The following is an 18,792-nucleotide window of genomic DNA, read 5'->3' as shown; positions in this document are numbered from 1 at the left end:
GACACATGCAGCATGATGTTCACTTTATTTTTAAATAATATTAGAAATCAATACTGAAATGGAGGATTAAGTTATGGCATAGTTGTATAATACAATACTCTCTAGCAAATAAAATGACAAAATCTACATATATCAATAGGAATGAATTTTAAAAATATGATGTTGCATGAAGTGTCCAGTTCTAAAAGTATATGTATTGTACAATGAAGGTGATGAAGAGTAAAAAGATAACACAAAACAAAAAACTCCATAAAACAGTATGTATATATCTATGTTACTATATGCATACTGTATGGATAGAAAGGCTCAATGCAAGCAATAACAAAACAATAACATAATATTTCAGGGTGGTTGGTTCATTAGTATTTTTCATGTATATTTGTGCTTATTTAGATTGGGGCATGTTTAATAAATATTTAATAATGTTTAAATAAAAGTATTTTTTCATCTCTTAAAGCAAAAAAAATTGCTTTAAAATTAGTTCTCAACAATATTTACTTGTGGGTAAATTAGCAGCTATATATATTTAATGTGCATATAGAATCTCCCCATACTATAGAATTTTTGACTTTATAAATGCTTAAAAAGTAAATACCAAACTAAATCTTTCTTGAGCCTTGGGGCTTTTGGCACCCTGCCTTTGCACTGACCCTCTGGGGAGACAGTTCAACAGAAAAGCCATGAAGTCAGAAGTCAAGCCCATCTCATTCAAACTACAGTTCCCATACTTGTTATCTTGGGTGACCTAAGATGAAAATTTTAAGCTCTATGAGTTTCAGTTTACTGATCTGTTAAACAACAGTGAGATTTAAAAGCTGCTGGAAGGAGTTCCCACTGTGGAACAGCAGGTTAAGGGTCTGGTGTTGTCTCTGTGGAGGCAAGGGTTTGATCCCCAGCACAGTGGGTTAAGAATCCGGCATCGCCACAGTTGTGGTGTAGGTTGCAGTTGCAGCTCAGATGCAATCCCTGGCCCAGGAACTTCCATATGTGGTGGGTGTGGCCAAAAAAAAAAAAAAAAAGTTGTTGGAGGAATTAAAGATAATTTAACAATGGTGGAAAGCAGGTAGAAGTTTTAATACCAGCTGTAACTGAACTTGTTACATGTTTATATAAAATATATGTATTACATAATTACATTATTCTTAACTGAAATTATACGGATTTGTATCAGAGATGATCTCTGAAGTAAGGAGACATTCTTCCAAAAGAATTAATGAACACACATGCATAAAAATTTTCAGAATTAATAGACAAATTGGTGAAGACAAAGTATTTTTTAAGTGATTTGAAACAACCATTTTATCTTGCTCATATATTCTGTGAGTCAAGGATTGAAACCGAGGCCAGTGAGGACAGCTTGTCTCTGCTGCACAACGTCTGGAGATGCAGCTGGAAAGACTCCAAGCTAGAAGCGAATGTTTCAATGTTACTTTTTTTTTTTTTACAAGTGACTTGGCAGAAAATTTTTGTAGAGGGTGTCAGCTGCTCTGGTGCCTTTAAGAGCTAAGGTAATACCAAAAACCCAGGAAAACTAGTAGCTGCCAATTGAAGACAAATGAAAAATCAAGAGAAATCCCTAAAAGGATAATGTAACTTAGCTAGAAAATAAGAGGTGGTTTTGATAAAGGGGTTTAAGAACTTGGCTATTACATAAAGTGCTACATTTATTTGTGATCCTTGGAAAGAATATTTATTATCTTAGAAACATTCACTTCAGCCATGATGATATGTACATTAACAAACTATATATAGAAAAATCAGGGTATAGGAAATGAGGCTGAGATCACACTCTAATTTTTGGAAATGGCCTGTACACAAGAATAACTGAAATATTCATCTGGTTTTTCTAGGCTTAATTTCTATTTCTACAGCTACTTAAAACCCTAATTTTCAAATGAATCTGCCTGAAGCTAGATGGCCACTTTTTAAGCTATCAGTGGGTGGCTGACTCAGCCTGGTTTACAAGCCTCAATTCCACATACAAAAGACATGAAAAAACACTCTGAATTGCAAGCAATCAAAATGCCATCAGAAACTAACAACACAGTTTAATTAAAAAGGAAAATCCATAGTAATTCACTTTTTCCTTTCTACTCTTCACACCACAAAATAAGAGGTAGTACAGAGAAGCAATTAAAATGGAGTCATCTTTTGCCCTTGGGGTGTCTCAGTAAAACCTTTACCACCAAAATAATTAACCTCCGATTTCTCATTTTTCTCCCCTTTGTCATACCAAAATTGCTTCAGGTTTCAGAAACAATGCACTGTCCTGCCTCTTCAGTTAACCCTGTGCTTCTACGAATCTCTTCGTAATCTTGTTATTTTATAAAAATATAAGACTGCACAGTTACAAGGACGCTGTCCCTCTTCGATTACAACCTTGACCGGGACTGGAAACCAGCTGATCTCACGAATTACAGTGAACTTGCATCACCTCTGAGATGGGGTGCCTAGCCTGCAGTCAAACCATGGGTGCAAATGACTGTGTCTGTGACCATGGGCTGCGCCTCAAACCTGCTCCTGCAAGGAGGGTAACAGCAGAGAGGATTCACTCGACACGAGTACCAACGTCATTGCAGAACCTACGATCCATCCTGCAGATGAAGCACATACGCTCCCGTGACTGATGAATAAACGCTGCATCATTTACCCAGAGATTCAAAACACAGCCTGCGCAGCCCTGCAGGTGGCCACCAAACCACCTGGCGCTACTACCTATCACATCCAGAGGCTCAGAACTGAAGAAGGATGAAACAAACCTATGACAACAAGTCAAAATGTTCACATAAATAACACACTCTATGCCACTTCCAACAACTCATGTTCATACCCATCCATGTCCTCACAGGTTGGCGAGCATAGGGGGCGTCTAGTAAAACGAACAAGGGTCAGGTTCAAAGTCATCACAGATCCACATGCAAGGTCTCACTGTGGCTCAGGAGCAAAAGAAGTGCAAAGTGAAGCTTTGGGGGTGGGTCAAAGGGAACAAGGTGAATAAAATGTCAAACCACAGGGGCCACACACCCAAGACGGCTGGAGCACCGCGGAGAACCCTTCCCGGGGGTGAACGCCCCATGGAACCCTCCCCTGGCAACCCCAGTGCCAGTGGCGCAGAGGACAAGGAGAGCAAGCTCTTACTGCAACACTCGGGAGTGGCTGAAATCTTTCAGATCCGAGTCTTCATAATGCGGAGTGGTCATCCCCAGGCCGCTGTCACTCAGCATGCGTTTGCGGAGGGCAGGATTCCACCAGTCTGTCATTCTGAGAGGAAGAAGGGCAGCAGACATTCAAGCATTCAAGGTCAGCCACCGGCCTCGGTCGGCGCTTTCTCAGGATGATTCTTGACTCCAAATGGGAGGAGGGAAATTCATCATTATTGGGCATTTCTGAGGTATTTCACATTTATTAGTTCATTTGATTTTCTCAGCCATCAGGAACGCTTTGTATGCTGCCGTCCTCTTTATAAACAAGAAAACTGAGATTGAGTACTTTTAAACGTAACATAGGTAAGAGAGGTGGCAGCACTTGATGCAGAACAGTAGATGAGAAGATAACAAAGCCCATTCTCTCTCATGGCGTGCCGGTTTCTAGTTTATTTTCAGAGGGGGCAACGGAAATAAGAAAGGAACTGACTCGAGTTCCCATCGTGGCTTAGTGGTGAATGAACCCGACTAGTATCCATGAGGCCAGTTGTCTAGTCAATCCGTGGTTCGATCCCTGGCCTCGTTCACAGGGTTAAGGATCCACTGTTGCCATGAGCTGTGGTGTAGGTCGCAGATGAGGCTTGGACTGGCATTGCTGAGGCTGTGGTGTAGGCCAGCAGCTGCAGCTCTGATTTGACCCCTAGCCTGAGAACTTCCATATGCCACGGGTGGGGCCCTAAAAAGACAAAAGACAAAAAGAAAAAAAAAAGAAAGGAACTGATTTAAGTTCTGGATCTACAGGCTACTTTATCACTGCAGATAACAGAGTAACAGAGAGTGGCTGGGAGAGCAAATCCTGGGCGAGCTTGGCGGAACTCACTCTCCATCGCTTCTTACCAAGTGCCTCAGACTATCCTAATTTTACATGTATCAACTCAATTTTCAAGCAATTCCATGAGCAGGTAGTATCACTTCCACTTATAATGAGGGGAAAAAAGCATAAAGCATTTAAGATGATTAAGTCACTATAACATAATTGGAGGGACTTATGAAAGGCATTTAATTACAGTATGTGGCTCTTAAGAAGTCCTTATATTTCACAGTTATTTTTATGCAATCTACACGTTATGCAATCTATCTGGATATAGTTTTTAAAAAAGGAGGAGGAGGGGGAGGAGGGGAAGAGGAAGGGTGAAGAGGAGAAGAACTATTGTCAAACCACCTGTGTGAGTTTTTAATGTGATAATATAGGCATTACAGATGTATATGTACAAACACAAATACCAGTGCTGTCTAGTTTGGTTGGAAGTGTCCATGTGTTGGGTAAAGAAGGCTCAGGTGTGATACAGATCTGAGTGTGAATGAATAATTCTACCCAGCTATTCATAAGGCAAACTTAAAATGGAACAGCTATAATACATTCTTTTTTGTTGTTGTCTTTGGTCTTTTTAGAGCCGCACCTATGGCATATGGAGGTTCCCAGGCTGGGGTCTAAGTGGAGCTACAGCTGCCTTCCTACACCATAGCCACAGCAACGCTGGATCCTTAACCCACTGAGGGAGGCCAGAGATCGAACCTGCAACCTCATGGTTCCTAGTTGGATTCATTTCCGCTGCGCCATGATGGGAACTCCAGGAACAGCTATGGTACATTCTAAGGGAAGACAAGAAAACCTGTATTTCAAAATAGTTTGATTTCCAAACCAGATGTGGTTGTCACCCTGCAGCCAGCCTCACCACCTCACCACCAAGGATGAAGTCCACTCACCCTGAGGCTTGCTCCACCACCAGATCAGGCATTCCTGGAGGTGTCCCCGCCTGCTGAGACAACACCATATCTGGGTCCAGAATAAAAATCTCATCTTGAGAAATCTCCATCACAAAGTGTAAATGTTCCTAAGAAAGTGAAAGAAGTCTGTCAGGTGATTGATAAGGTATTCAAACCCAGCATAAGAACACTACAACAAAGCATTCTTTGTCTTGAGAAATAAGGACATTTTATGACATAGCAAAGGACTACAGTGTATTTTCAGAAGCCCGACCAGTGGACATCCCCCTTGAAGAAGCCTGGTAGCAAGAGGCTAATGCAGGGGAGAGTCGAATCCCTCTTAGTTTGGCACTCCTGGACCAGGATCTGGTTAGGTATAACCTGAGATGGCCTTCCTTCTTCTTCCCAAATACTGTCCAAGAAGTGACACTTCATGCAACTTGGTCCAGCATGCTTACACAATGCCCTGGACTTTCACCCCCTGGATCTGGTCAAAGCCAAGTGGCAGGTCTAACACCTGGTTCATCTCTGGATTCCATTCTGAACCTTCTTTAATGGAACCTGACAATGGGGGCACTTGTTATTTGGGAATAGGCCTTTTTTTTTTTTTTCCTTATTACCAAACTCTGGGAAGTGGTGTGTTGAACCTAAAACTAAGTAGTACAGATATATACTTGAGGTCTCAACTTTGTTAAGCAGAAATAAACTTTAAAAGGCATAAAATCTGGCAAGGAAGCAGTCAAAGCTGGCGACAGTCTCTACGAACCTACTTGTTTCCTGGACTCATTTTCAAGGTCAAGCCATATCACCTTGAGTCTACAAATCATAAAACATATGAAGACAAACAAGAAGCTCATAGCTGAGACGATGAGTACCACTCCAGAATTTGTACACATTTCAGTGTTTTGCTGAGAAAACATATAAGATGAGCTACCGATAAAGTATATTTACTTGATATTTTTTCACTTTCACAAAGAGGCTCGGAGTTCCCATCATGGTGCAGCAGAAATGAATCCGACTAGGAACCATGAGGTTGCCAGTTCAATCCCTGGCCTCGCTCAGCGGGTTAAGGATCCAGCATTGCCATGAGCTGTGGTGTAGGTTGCAGACGCGGCTTGAATCCCGCATTGTTGTGGATGCGGCCTAGGCGGGCAGCTGCAGCTCTGATTAGGTCCCTAGCCTGGGAACCTCCATATGCTGTGGGTGTGGTCCTAAAAAGACAAAAAAAAAAAAAAAAAAAAAGCACAAAGAGGCTCAAGAAAACTTACCTGAGATCTGTCTATTCGATAAAAGCGATCAGCAGAGGTTGCTAGGGAGAAAAAAAAAATGTATACGGCATCAGAGAGTCCTGTGATCTGGCACCAAATTTACGACCTTCCCTCCCACTATGACAATCAAAAAGCTTATATCCCAGTCATGCTGGACTATGGGCCAGTCCCTAAATCCATTTAGAAAAACTCAGACTTGGAGTTCCCGTCGTGGCGCAGTGGTTAACGAATCAGACTAGGAACCATGAGGTTGCGGGTTCGGTCCCCGCCCTTGCTCAGTGGGTTAACGATCCGGCGTTGCCGTGAGCTGTGGTGTAGGTTGCAGACGCGTCTCGGATCCCGCGTTGCTGTGGCTCTGGCGTAGGCCGGTGGCTGCAGCTCCGATTAGACCCCTAGCCTGGGAACCTCCATATGCCGCGGGAGCGGCCCAAGAAATAGCAACAACAACAACAACAACAAAAAAAAAGACAAAAGACCAAAAAAAAAAAAAGAAAAACTCAGACTTGACCCCTCTGCTGCTGCCATCCCACTACTCAGAAAGCCCTTCCCCATCACACATGCCCATCAAAGTCATGCCTTAAGGATCAACCTGAATGATGCTTCTTCTGGGAAACCTGCCCCAGACAGAAATGGTTGCTCCCACCTCCAAGCACATTTACATTTTGTTTATACTTCTTACAGAAACGACCTTCACAGAGAACTCTGAAATTTAAGATATCTGTCTCTTTAAGGTCTGTGTTTCATATATTCTTTTATGTCTCCAGATACCAGCACAGAATCTTCAACAGAGCACGGACTCAGTATGTATTTATCAAGTAAATAAAGCCATAAAAAAAACCCAAACATGTAGGTAGCCTGACTTCCTGAGGAAGTGATTCTCATTATGGAAAAGAGCTTGAAGATGCAGCGCTAGGGATCACATCTGGGATTAAAGGCATCTTTTCACTTTAAAACTGAGTCCCTAAGCCATGACTGAAGAAAGCTAAAATGGCTCCAAATTTATGCAAACATTTCTATAAGGAATGGGGCTCTAGTTGTAGTTTGCAAAAAAAAAAAAAAAATCTTAATGACAAACATTGGGTTTCTAGAAATTAATCTGATTATTCTTTAAGATGCAAAGAATGATTTTCCTTTTCACTTAAGTCTACCTGAGCCTCAATATTATAGATTTTCTATGAAGTACACAGTACTAGAGGGAAAACCTCAAAATGCAAGTAAACACTCACAAATCATAAATATTTAACAAGGAGCTTCTCTCCAAGGGAAATGAGCTACGAAACAAGACAATCATAGACCTTGCCCTCTGTAAGCAATAGGGGGATAAAATCTACCTGAGATGAACTTAATATACTTTGTTCTTTTAACTCTGACTGAATCACCTTTTAAACTACATAAGCCAAACTATTAGAGTACAACTAATATCTTAAGACCACGGACCCCCACTTGTAATTTTATCTAAGACTCTCTATATAAACCAGACTGTACATAGAACGGTGCATATACAAGTTCTGAATTTTCTTAAATATAAGGTGTTCCTCTGTGGATTCAGGGAAAAACCAAATGGTTCTATTTATCATCCCAGGGAATAAAGGAACTGGAGGACAAGGGATGTAAATTATCTTCAGAAGCAGTTGACAAGCCACTAATGAAAACCTAGGTCATGGTGTGTGTGGGTTAGATTTTGTGCAGATACAAGTGCTCATCTTCATGAAATGTTCGCACTCTCCCACATCTGCCATTCTCTGACCCACATTTATTTCAGATGCATTCCAGATACACATACAGGTAAGCAAAAGAAAAGTCTACAGTGAAAGCCACGTGTCCACACAGACAAGAGAGATACTGGCTAGTAGATACACTGGGAGTATACAGTATGGAAGTACTGAAAAATGGGTAATTGCATAGAAAAGTAGGATGATGGAGCATTATGGGAAGGGGAGATGGAAACTGGACTCATTAACCAATCAGAAAATTAACTGATCTATTATTCATGCAATATGTCACGCTCAGCAGAGCAGATCTGAATGCAACTGAAAATGCCAAACCTTTCACAAAAACGTATACCTCATACAGAAATGACAGTTTATGGAAAATAATTTGGAGGTTTCATAATATGCAAATAATATCCAAATTAGTACCTGCCCCATGCTTACGGAATCCATCTACTGGCCTACAGTGAAGACAGACACTCATCATGTTTTAGAAAAAGGGGCAGTTAAAGGGAAATGTCAGCTTGATCAACTTAATGCTGAGTTGAGCCGGAGTTAACCAAGTCGTTTTAAGGGAAATGACTTCAGGAAAGTGTGTTGCAACATCAGCTAATCCATGTCGTTCGAGATGCAAATACCAATCACGTGGAGTCACGTGAAGGGCTTCTGAATAATCTCTTGGAAAATCAGAGTCTGCTCTAGCCATCAGTGTGTTGCCCCGTGGCTTCCCCAACCACCTCCCCTGCCCCCACCCCGACTACCACCTCTCAGGGAAATACAGAAATACTTACCATCTAGAAAGCACCACCGTGGGGAAAGTCTCTGAGCTGAGAGCGCCCTGGGGAAGGAGGTTTCATGGTCCTGGAAAGAGACACACATACCCTCGTGGTTCCATGTGACTGTCATGAGGGGTGCCCCGCATGCCACATTCTGCCCTACTGCCTGTTCCTAAGAGCGAGCATCCTTTCCCATACAAAGCGCTGGTGAGAGATCAGGCATACTTTTCACTGGAAGCACACACACAGAGGCTCTGCATTCAAAGGAATCGTTCCACGTAACAACTCCCACATAAAATTTCTGGGAGGTTTTCAATTATTCCATTAAACATTCATAAATTATATAACTTGGGACATGTACTTGGGGACTTTGGGGACTTTCTTTCCCTTTATGAAGTTGAGGAACTAGAGGCAGCTGACTATCATGTATATTTCAGTTCTCCACATGGGTATAAAAATGTCCCCTCTGCCACTAATAATTTTTAAAACATAAGCAGCACATTCTAATTTATAACACATGATGTGAAGCATTCCAGCTCTGGCCCATCATGAAACTGAGATCACCGACAGAAATAAGACACCACATGAGGGAAGCCAGGTCTCTGTGAGGAAGACACTGGGAGTTTGACTTTTATTAGAGATTTGAGATATTCAGATATAAGGAGCATCCTTGGAGTGAGGGTGGGTGTGCATGATCTTGTGTGTACAGAGAAAGACAGGAGAGGGAAATGGGAAAAACAGAGCAGAGGGAAGAAGAGAGCCAATCAGAGGTTGCTCTGGCTTCTTGGAGGGTTTAATCTGCCCTTAGGCAAAGCTTTGGCTTAAATCAGTGGTTCTCAAAGGATGTACCCTGGCCAGCAGCATCAGCAGGGAGGATGTCAGAAACGCAAATTCCCAGGTACCATCCCAGATCTACTGAAACCCTGGGGGTGATGCCCAATCTTTCAGGTGAGTCAGATGCATGCTAAAGTTTTAGAACCATCAGCCTAAAGTTACATAGTTTTGGATAATGTGAGAAAAAGAATGTATGTGTGTGTGTGTGTGTGTGTGTGTGAGACTGGGTCACTTTGCCGTACAGTACAAATTGAAAGAACACTGTAAACCAACTATAATGGAGAAAATAAAAATCATTATTAAAAAAGTTATGTATTTTTTATAAAACATGCGAAGCTATAGATATATGTCAGGTGAGAATTGTATTATGAATCAAGAAATCTGAAAGTGACTTGACACATGTAGGGGCAACGACGAAGGCTAATAAACATGTCAAAAGGAACTGTGACTGTGTTCTCTAAGAGGAAAGGGACTTAAAACACCAAAGATACTTTCTGAATTATGAGGCCAAATATGCTACCAAGACCACCATGGAAAAAATACCATAATGTCCCTAGGTAAAAACTGACTCCGAAAGAATACAGAAAGGCCTCAGTCATCATGTTTAAAACCTACAGACTGATAGAGTTATTGCTAGAATATATGAATTCAAGAATGATGGATATTATTTAGTGTAATGAAACGCAGATGGATACATTGCCTCAGTAACATAACCCACTTACCACAAGCTGTTAATGTAATATTAATATCACCATATACCTTTCTAATGTGCCAGTGTCTGTGTATCCAGAGGGTTTTATGCATGTGCCTGACCAATTTTGCTTATATTCTATTCATTTATTTACTCTGTACCTTAACCCACAAAGCATTTGATATAACTTAATTCCCTTAAGGTTTTACTTAAAGAAAATATTACGTCTGCTCTCTGAAAACCTAGCATAGAACCCTTTAAACTCTTTAAACACGTCAAATAGTTTTGACAATCCTTGAACCCATGACATTTCATGTAAGTTTGGTGTGTCTATATTTGTGTGCATTTTTCACTGCTTCCCAAAGGTTATCAAAGTGATCTGAGATTCCTCCAAAAGGTTAAAAAGTTACTAGTTTAAGTAATCAAAAGTTTAGGTCAGAAGAGAGTCAACAAAATAAGATTTTCATCATTAAAATGCTTTAACAATATCCAGACTTAGACAAATAGGAATTACTATTGCAAAGGTATTAGGGATTCAAGGAGCAAACAGTTGAAGCTCTCTGAGCTGGTGGCTTTTCTCCTACCATCTACCTCACTGTTCTTCCTGAAGCTCTGCTCTAGCACGTAAAAAGCAAGTCACAAGAGAAGAAGCACAGCTTTGAGAATTTAGGTAAACGTGCAGAAGCCTCCAGATATTAAGTGGTAGAGTTACAATTCAAATACAGGCCTCTCTTACTACAGAAACTATAACCTAATATCCCAGGTTTTCGCTGTCTAGAGAAATTAGTATTATTTGGGATTTTGAAGGATGAATGGGGTTTGTATAGGCCAAGTTTGAGGAAAGCTTTTTGACTCAACTCAAGCAAAAACATGAGGAAAGCAAAGGAAGGAATGACCTAAAGGACACTGAAGACCTTCCTTTGACTCTGGTGTGGAAGGATTTTAAGGATTTCCCACAGTTTCAGCTTTGTTAGCTGTTAAATAATCTTCAGTTTTTCTTAACAGGCATGTCATGCCTGGTAACTTCCCAGCCATGTTGCTGCCTCCTTTCTACTCCCGTGTATCCATGTGCTTAAGAATCCTCTAGAAATATGGAGTTCCCGCTGTGGCGCAGTGGTTAACGAATCCGACTAGGAACCATGAGGTTGCGGGTTCGGTCCCTGCCCTTGCTCAGTGGGTTAAGGATCCGGCGTTGCCGTGAGCTGTGGTGTAGGTTGCAGACGAGGCTCGGATCCCGCGTTGCTGTGGCTCTGGCGTAGGCCGGTGGCTGCGGCTCCGATTCAACCCCTAGCCTGGGAACCTCCATATGCCGCGGGAGCGGCCCAAGAAATAGCAACAACAACAACAACAACAACCACACACACACACAAAAAAAAGAATCCTCTAGAAATACGGCAATCAATGGGAGCAACAGAGAAACAGTCCAGAGACAAGGAACTGAGATGACATCCATGTAAAAAAAATTCTGATGACAGAGTTTAGATAACATGCCTGTATGTATTCCATGATTACAATTCTAAACTCCAGTGCAGTGATGACTACTGTACAACTATGAATGTAATAAAATTCAGTGAGTAATTTAAAAAAAAATTTTAAATTAAAAATAAAAAAACAAAAATAAATTCCCATATGAGCATGGCCAATATTACTAGGTGGTTTATTTAGCATGTGATATAGTCATGCTCTCTGCCACAACTTCATATTCAAATCTGTACTATGGTGATTATTGCAACCTTTTTTTTTTTTGGCAGAAACTGTTTATTCCACAGAGATAAGGTTAAATCTATACCACAGAATAAAGCAGCAATTTTATTTATTTATTTATTTATTTGTCTTTTTGGGCCATACCCACAGCATACGGAGGTTTCCAGGCTAGGGGTTGAATCAGAGCTGCAGCCACTAGCCTACGCCAGAGCCACAGCAATGTGGGATCCAAGCTGCATCTGTGACCTACACCACAGCTCATGGTAATGCTGGATCCCTAACCCACTGAGCGAGGGGATACAACCTTTATCCTCATGGATGCTAGTCAGATTCGTTTCCACTGAGCCACTATGGGAACTCCTAAAGCAGCAATTTAAAAAGACTAATTTGGAGTTCCATTTATTAGCATGACCTAATGTTCACGGTATACTACTGTTAAAAGTAAATTGTGGTATGGAATGTAAATCCATCTTTTATTTTTACAAACCAATAAAACCCCACATGTGTTTGCATGTATGTTTATGTGTATAACTTTCTATTGATGTGGAAAAAGGCACAAAAGGGTACCCACCAGAAATGTGCTCTCCTAAGGTCTACACTGGGTAGAGAGTTAAAAACGAAGCAGAAGTCTAAAATCGTGCACCGAAGGAAAATCAAGGTAAGCCATGGTTATAAAACCCGGCAAACTTCATGGCATAAGCAGCCAATGAAACTCAAGAAAAATACCTTGAAGACTTAATATCAAAGACACGTTTTGCTGGAATGGGTTAAAAGGGAGCAGGAATGAAGCGAAGCAGACTGTCAAATAGGAACTAACAACAGCCCAAAGTCGGGAATCTGTAAACTTCCTCATACGCTGATGGTCCCACCTAATAACGACCACAGAGGGATGAGGGTCTTTTGTACTCAAGACTCATGTAACTCCTGCAGCTTGTCTATTTTACGCCCCCATTTCTCCTACTCAGAAAAGAGAATCAGAAAATGTGTGAATGGGGTGGACCCTGTGTGGCTCAGCAGGCAACAAACCTGACTGGGATCCGTGAGGATGCACGTTCCATCCCTGGCCTCACTCAGTGGGTTAAGGATCCGGCGTTGCCGTGAACTGTGGTGCAGGTCGCAGACTCGGCTTGCATCGTGCGTGGCTGTGGCTGTGGTGTGGCAGGCAGCTGCAGCTCTGATCAGACCCCTAGCCAGGGAACTTCCATATGCCTCAGGTACAGCCCTGAAAAAGGAAAAAGAAAAAAAAGGAACATGTGTGAATGGTAGTGATATTAGGATATAGGTGACATGGAACTTGCTGTGGCTGTGTCTTAACTCTCATTGCTAATGCCTTGTGGGTGTGACATCAGGTAACTTGTGTCCTCACAGAGGGCCTGGCACACAAGTAGAGCAGGTGGCCCTGGCATTAAGGGATCACGGATCCAGGGGCAGCAGGAGGGTGAGCAGCAATGCAGTGCAGACCATGAGTCAGACTTGAGCAGGAAAAGGGGAAATGAAGAAACAAAATAGCCCAAGCAGGGGTCAGGTACTGGCCCTCAGGATTTCACGGGGGCCTTGGATCCACAGCTTCATGGACCCGCTATGATGAGCATGGCAACATCCTTGTTACTAAGCAAAGGACAGTCGAATGAATGGTTTTATATATATATATATATATTTGCTTTGTAAATGCTGCATGTTAAAATCAACATATAGGAGTTCCCATCATGGCTCAGTGGTTAACGAACCCAACTAGAATTCATGAGGATGCGAGTTCGATCCCTGGCTTCACTCAGTGGGTTGAGGATCCGGTGTTGCCATGAGCTGTGGTGTAGGTCACAGACGCAGCTAAGAGCCCACGTCACTGTGGCTGTGGCGTAGAGCTGTCCGCTGCAGCTCCGATGAGACCCCTAGCCTGGGAACCTCCATATGCTGCAGGTGCGGCCCTAAAAAGACAAAAGACAAAAATAAATAAATACATAAATTCAATATACAAAGACAATTTCTGATGGAGCCAAAAAATAAGTCCAAGAATATGCACCTTTCAGCAGTACCTGACTGTAGACATGTAAGAAAGGCGATGGCATGAATGCAGCCACATTTCAGGAGGCAGTCGCATAACTCCCTGAGCTGTGCCACCAATATCACATCAATAGCCTTCGGCACTTGTTTAGGGCTTCTTGTCTTCTTGGTCCTCTCAAACTGCATAATCAAATCCATGATCCATCAAAGAGAAAAGAGTCCTGCTCATTTTGTGGTCCGCTATTTCTCTTCACACAACTGCGATGATTTAGATGGATGTGACAGTCAGGCTCTATAGAGCAGGCAGAATGACACAACCTTGGACGTAACCGTGCTCCTTTCTGTTTTCTAAAGCTGCATGCTCTTTGACTGAATGACATTAACAAATACTACCCACTTCGAAAATCCCTGATACGCGAATTTTCTCTTTTGCTACATGCTAATGGAAGATCTGCCTCTTAGGCTAAAAATACAGCATGGGCAACAGCACAAAGGCAAACCCGGTATGTCTCATACATATATTTTTGAAAGTCAACTGCCATGAATTATACGTAATTGATAAGGAAATTATCGAAACCACTATCTGGCAAACATACGCCAAACTTGCCCTTAATTTTCATTCAGTTACTCACAGATGATGCACGTAGAATTTAACGATTGCACAGCAGTCCCATTATGCACTCCAGGAGGTTATCCAATTAAGCAACATTCACCTAGCATTCACCTTTACTATGAATGAAATTCTTTTTCTTTCAGAAAATTGAGGGACCATGTGTGCAGAGGCAACGTAGAAATCCCTTTGAATTGAGAATCTCTGCTTCATTTAATAATGTCTCGTCAGTAATCACTGCACATTTAAATTTCTCTCTTATATCCCCATCCAAATTCCTCATCCGCCTCCTCGATATCTCCTGCACCCAGTCCATCTATTCATTCACTTCCCCTCTCTTGCCATCACCAAGTCATATACCAACATCTCTTCATCCTTAGTGAACAGACCATCGGGGATGATTAGAAATATGCATTTATGCATCTCTGTCCAACAATAATCCCACAAAATGGACTGGCTACTTTTTTTCCTTTCAGAACTCTACCCCTCAAAGCTATTCCTTTGAGCTATTCCACCCACAACTCCTGCGACAGAAGAAGGTACAGAAATGGGATACCCATTTCCAAATCCGGCTTTGAAAGATGATGAGATACTGATGGTGCAGTAGAAAATGGAAATGAGAGATATTCCAACATTTTCAAGAGCCCCTTTCTGATGAGAAAGCCCTCCATTAACAAACATAACAACAACTGTGTGTGTGTGTGTGTGTGTGTGTGTGGTTAGCTGTCTAGCCTTCACTTACCACAGCAGAGACTTGACCCCAGGAAAGTCTTACTTTAATTCTCCATTTGATACTTTTCTGACAGCTCCGATCTAGCTCCAAACAGCCACAGCATTCTCCAAATTTCCTAGCTAACCCCTGTCCTTCTCTAAGACAAGGTAAATTAATTTGCAGGAGGACTCCCTGGGATGTGTTTTAATCCATCCATTCAAGGACTGTTCTAGAATCCAGAAAACAAATGTGGAAGGAAGAAATTTCAGAGAAAAGAGAGAGATGAGTAAGGAAAGTCAGTAGGAGATGGGGACTCTATCAAATATATGTGGGCACCTGCTGTGTGCCTTGGACTAGACAGAATTCTGACGGAATACCACACAGACCTCTCCTCCAGGAGGAGACCAGGTCCGTAGGAAAGAAAGAAAGACATCAGAAGATAGACAAATGGCTGGAGATTCAGATCTGACCAAGAGCGTTTTCTAACGAACATGAGGGGCACCTAAAGACTCTAAAGGATGAAGGACTTTCTGAAATTGCTTCATCTCTTTTGAAATATTCCAACCATTTCCAGTGTTATTTTTAAGTAAATTAATTCTTGAGAAGGAATCACCTGAATAGAGCCATTTTCAACAATTATGCAAACAATTATTGAATTATTTCAACAATTATTGAGTCCTACTGTATTTATTAAAATCTCATGTTATTCGCTCATAATATTCTGAAAACACACTCCTATGTGCCGACTATATTAGCACCCACTGAAATGGGGAAATGCACGTGTGTACAGAAACTCTACTTCTCTCTGGCTCCACTGCCCTGGGTTCTCTGGTTATTCTACTAACCACGTCCACAGGCACCTCTTTCTGTATTCCTCTACTACTTTTTTCCTTTCTGCCTCTCCTTCTCTCTCTCCCTCCACTTTCTTCACCTAGAACTTCCATCTGCCTGGTCCCCAGTCATGTCCTGAGAACCATCAGCGTTGACTCAGGGTTTCTCAAACTCCTGACGACTGGCATTCGGGGCTGGATAATTCTTTGTTGTAGGGGACTAGCTTGGGAATGGTGAGATATTTAGTAGCATCCTGACCTCTACTCTATAGATTCCAGTACCACCACCTCCCCTAGGTGACACACAAAAATGTCCAAATCCCAGTGTCCCATATGAGGGGCAAAATCTCCCCCAGCTGGAAATCAAGAGAATGCCTGAATCTGCCTCTATGCCTTAGTAACCTTATGACTTGGAGTTAAGAAGGGACATAATGATATCCGGGGGGAGTAGAGAGGAATTATTTCATAGCAGGTGGCCTTAAGAAGCATCTTTATCAAGAAGGTAGGCAGAGTCCAACTGGCCTATGAATTCTAGTTTCTCTGCCAAGCTCAAGAATATCCTGGATCTGCAAGCACAGTGCATGTTGCTTGTCAAGTTCTAACGTATCAGTCATAGGTTACATGAGATGCCATTAGGATGGAGGGGCTTTTGTGTTTTGACCTCAGAGATGGTGCAGGCAGGAATTATCAGCAGGCTATAAATAGCCAACACATTCTTGTATAACCCGTAATACCTTATTAGATTAACAGAAGGTGTCATTTTTTAGCCTTAGTGCTTTGTTGGCAATTCGCTGTGAATTTGGGAAAGGAAGAAACGAAAGCAATGAAATGCGTAAATGGCTAGGAACTGCTATACAGCTCACTAATAAGGTGTCTTGGGCACTTGTACACTTTTCCAAATGCTGGTTTTCTCTGGAGTTTTTCTCAGCTTTAGAAAACAGTCAGCTAAAAGCCCCAATTGCAAATTAGTGAGCCCACAGGAATTTCTCAGGTTTTTAAACTTACTGGTGTTTATTCATTCCATCACGGTTAATTCTCAAGCATAATGAGTTCCATCTCATCCATAGGAAAGGTCATCAAAAAGCATTTAAGGCTTTCTGCTGCCCATGTTTCTTACAGGTCTTTCTCCTACTCACCCCCTAACTCCCATGGAGACAGACTAGAGGTCCTGATATTATCAGTTTCTGCATTAGAAAACAAACGATTGGGGGAGTTCCCATCGTGGTGCAGCAGAAACGAATCCGACTAGGAACCAAGAGGTTGTGGGTTCGATCTCTGGCCTCGCTCAGTGGGTTAAGGATCCGGTGTTGCCGTGAGCTGTGGTGTAGGTCGCAGATGCAGCTTGGATCTGGCATTGCTGTGGCTGTGGTGTAGGCAGGTGGCTGCAGCTTCGATTCGACCCCGGCCTGGGAACCTCCATATGCCACAGATACAGCCCTAAAAAAGACAAAAAAAAAAAAAAGAAACAAAAGATTATTAAATTTTCTGCCCAGCTGGTTTTGTCACTTCCTACATAAAACTAATAGCGCCTCTGGCCCATGGACTTTATACACACCCTTGGGAAAAATACAGAAATCAATCTGCATCATCTCAGCCTCTCAATAGCATTTGACACATTTCATTACTTCTTCCTTTTTTGAAATACGTTTCAATTTTGGCTTTCATGATATCAGCTTTGCCTTGATTTCCAGCTGCTCATGTTTCCATGACTCTTCTTGACTGATCATTCTCTTAACCTTGGGCTCTTTTTGACTACTCAGTAGACACAGATACGACACTGGGTCCTTTATGAGAATTCTCCCCGAGTGATCTCCAGCCTCACAGTTTTAATGAAGCACCGTCTGTTTGCTAATGACGCTCAGATTGCTCTGCCAAGGCCTGAATTTTTCAATGAGCTTTGAAAAGTCGTACATCCAACTTTCTACTCATAAAAACCTCAAAATCAGTGTAGCCAAAAAAGAAGGCTTTATTCACCATCCTTCCAATCCATTCCTCTTCCTATCTGCCTGAGATCCCAGCCAGATGTGAATTTTTTTAAAGCTACATATATTGTTTATTAGAGACATATCTAAAACAAAATTACAAAGAAAGGATGAAAAGAGAATGACAGAAAAGACATACCAGGTAAACATTAAGATCAGATAAAACAGAATTAAAGGTAAGACATATTGGTAATTAAACACATAACATCTTGGCCAAAGGAAGAATTTACAAAGAAATATCTATGAAGAACTTCTAGTACCTGATACTTTATACTGAGGTATGTAAAGTAAGAACTAATTGAAGTAAAGAAAAAAAGGACAAATGTAAAATTTTGCTAGATGGCTTTCATACTTTTGTTAGAATTCAAAATCATCAAGTGAAAAAGATATAGAAGGCTTGAATAATATAGCTAATAAGCATTTACAGATTAATAGATATACATCAAACTCTGCTTTAAACAGAGAATACACATTCTTTTCAATAGCACACGCAAAATTAATAAAAATTGACTGTGTTTTAAGTTGCAAAGGAAGTGTCAACAAAGTAAAAAAAAAATGGTTAGCAGATACAAACTAATACACTTAGAATGGATAAGCAGTGAGGTCCTGCTGTATACAGCACAGGGATCTCTATCAAATCACTTGTGGTAGAATATGATAGATGATAATATGAGAAAAGCATGTATATACACACACACTCTTTTTAAGTGGGCCACTTTGCTGTGCAACAGAAATTGACAGAGTATAGTAAATCAACTAAAATAA

General features: G+C 41.5%; 1 protein-coding gene across 2 annotated transcripts in view; it reads right to left on the bottom strand.

Annotated features, from left to right (window-relative positions):
• DGKI (diacylglycerol kinase iota) overlaps nucleotides 1-18,792 on the bottom strand; it is a 471,782-nt gene that overhangs the window by 73,312 nt on the left and 379,678 nt on the right. For both annotated transcript variants that reach the window (XM_047763504.1, XM_047763505.1), the window contains exons 24-27: nucleotides 8,679-8,748; nucleotides 6,179-6,219; nucleotides 4,911-5,038; nucleotides 3,139-3,261 (exon numbers count right to left, since the gene is read on the bottom strand). In XM_047763504.1, coding sequence (XP_047619460.1) covers nucleotides 3,139-3,261; nucleotides 4,911-5,038; nucleotides 6,179-6,219; nucleotides 8,679-8,748 — 362 coding nt within the window. The remainder of the gene's footprint in view (nucleotides 1-3,138; nucleotides 3,262-4,910; nucleotides 5,039-6,178; nucleotides 6,220-8,678; nucleotides 8,749-18,792) is intronic.

This window comes from Phacochoerus africanus, chromosome 16 (genome assembly GCF_016906955.1).
Source record: "Phacochoerus africanus isolate WHEZ1 chromosome 16, ROS_Pafr_v1, whole genome shotgun sequence".
Classification (NCBI taxonomy): Eukaryota; Metazoa; Chordata; class Mammalia; order Artiodactyla; family Suidae; genus Phacochoerus; species Phacochoerus africanus.
This window is presented reverse-complemented; position numbering and strand designations above follow the sequence as displayed.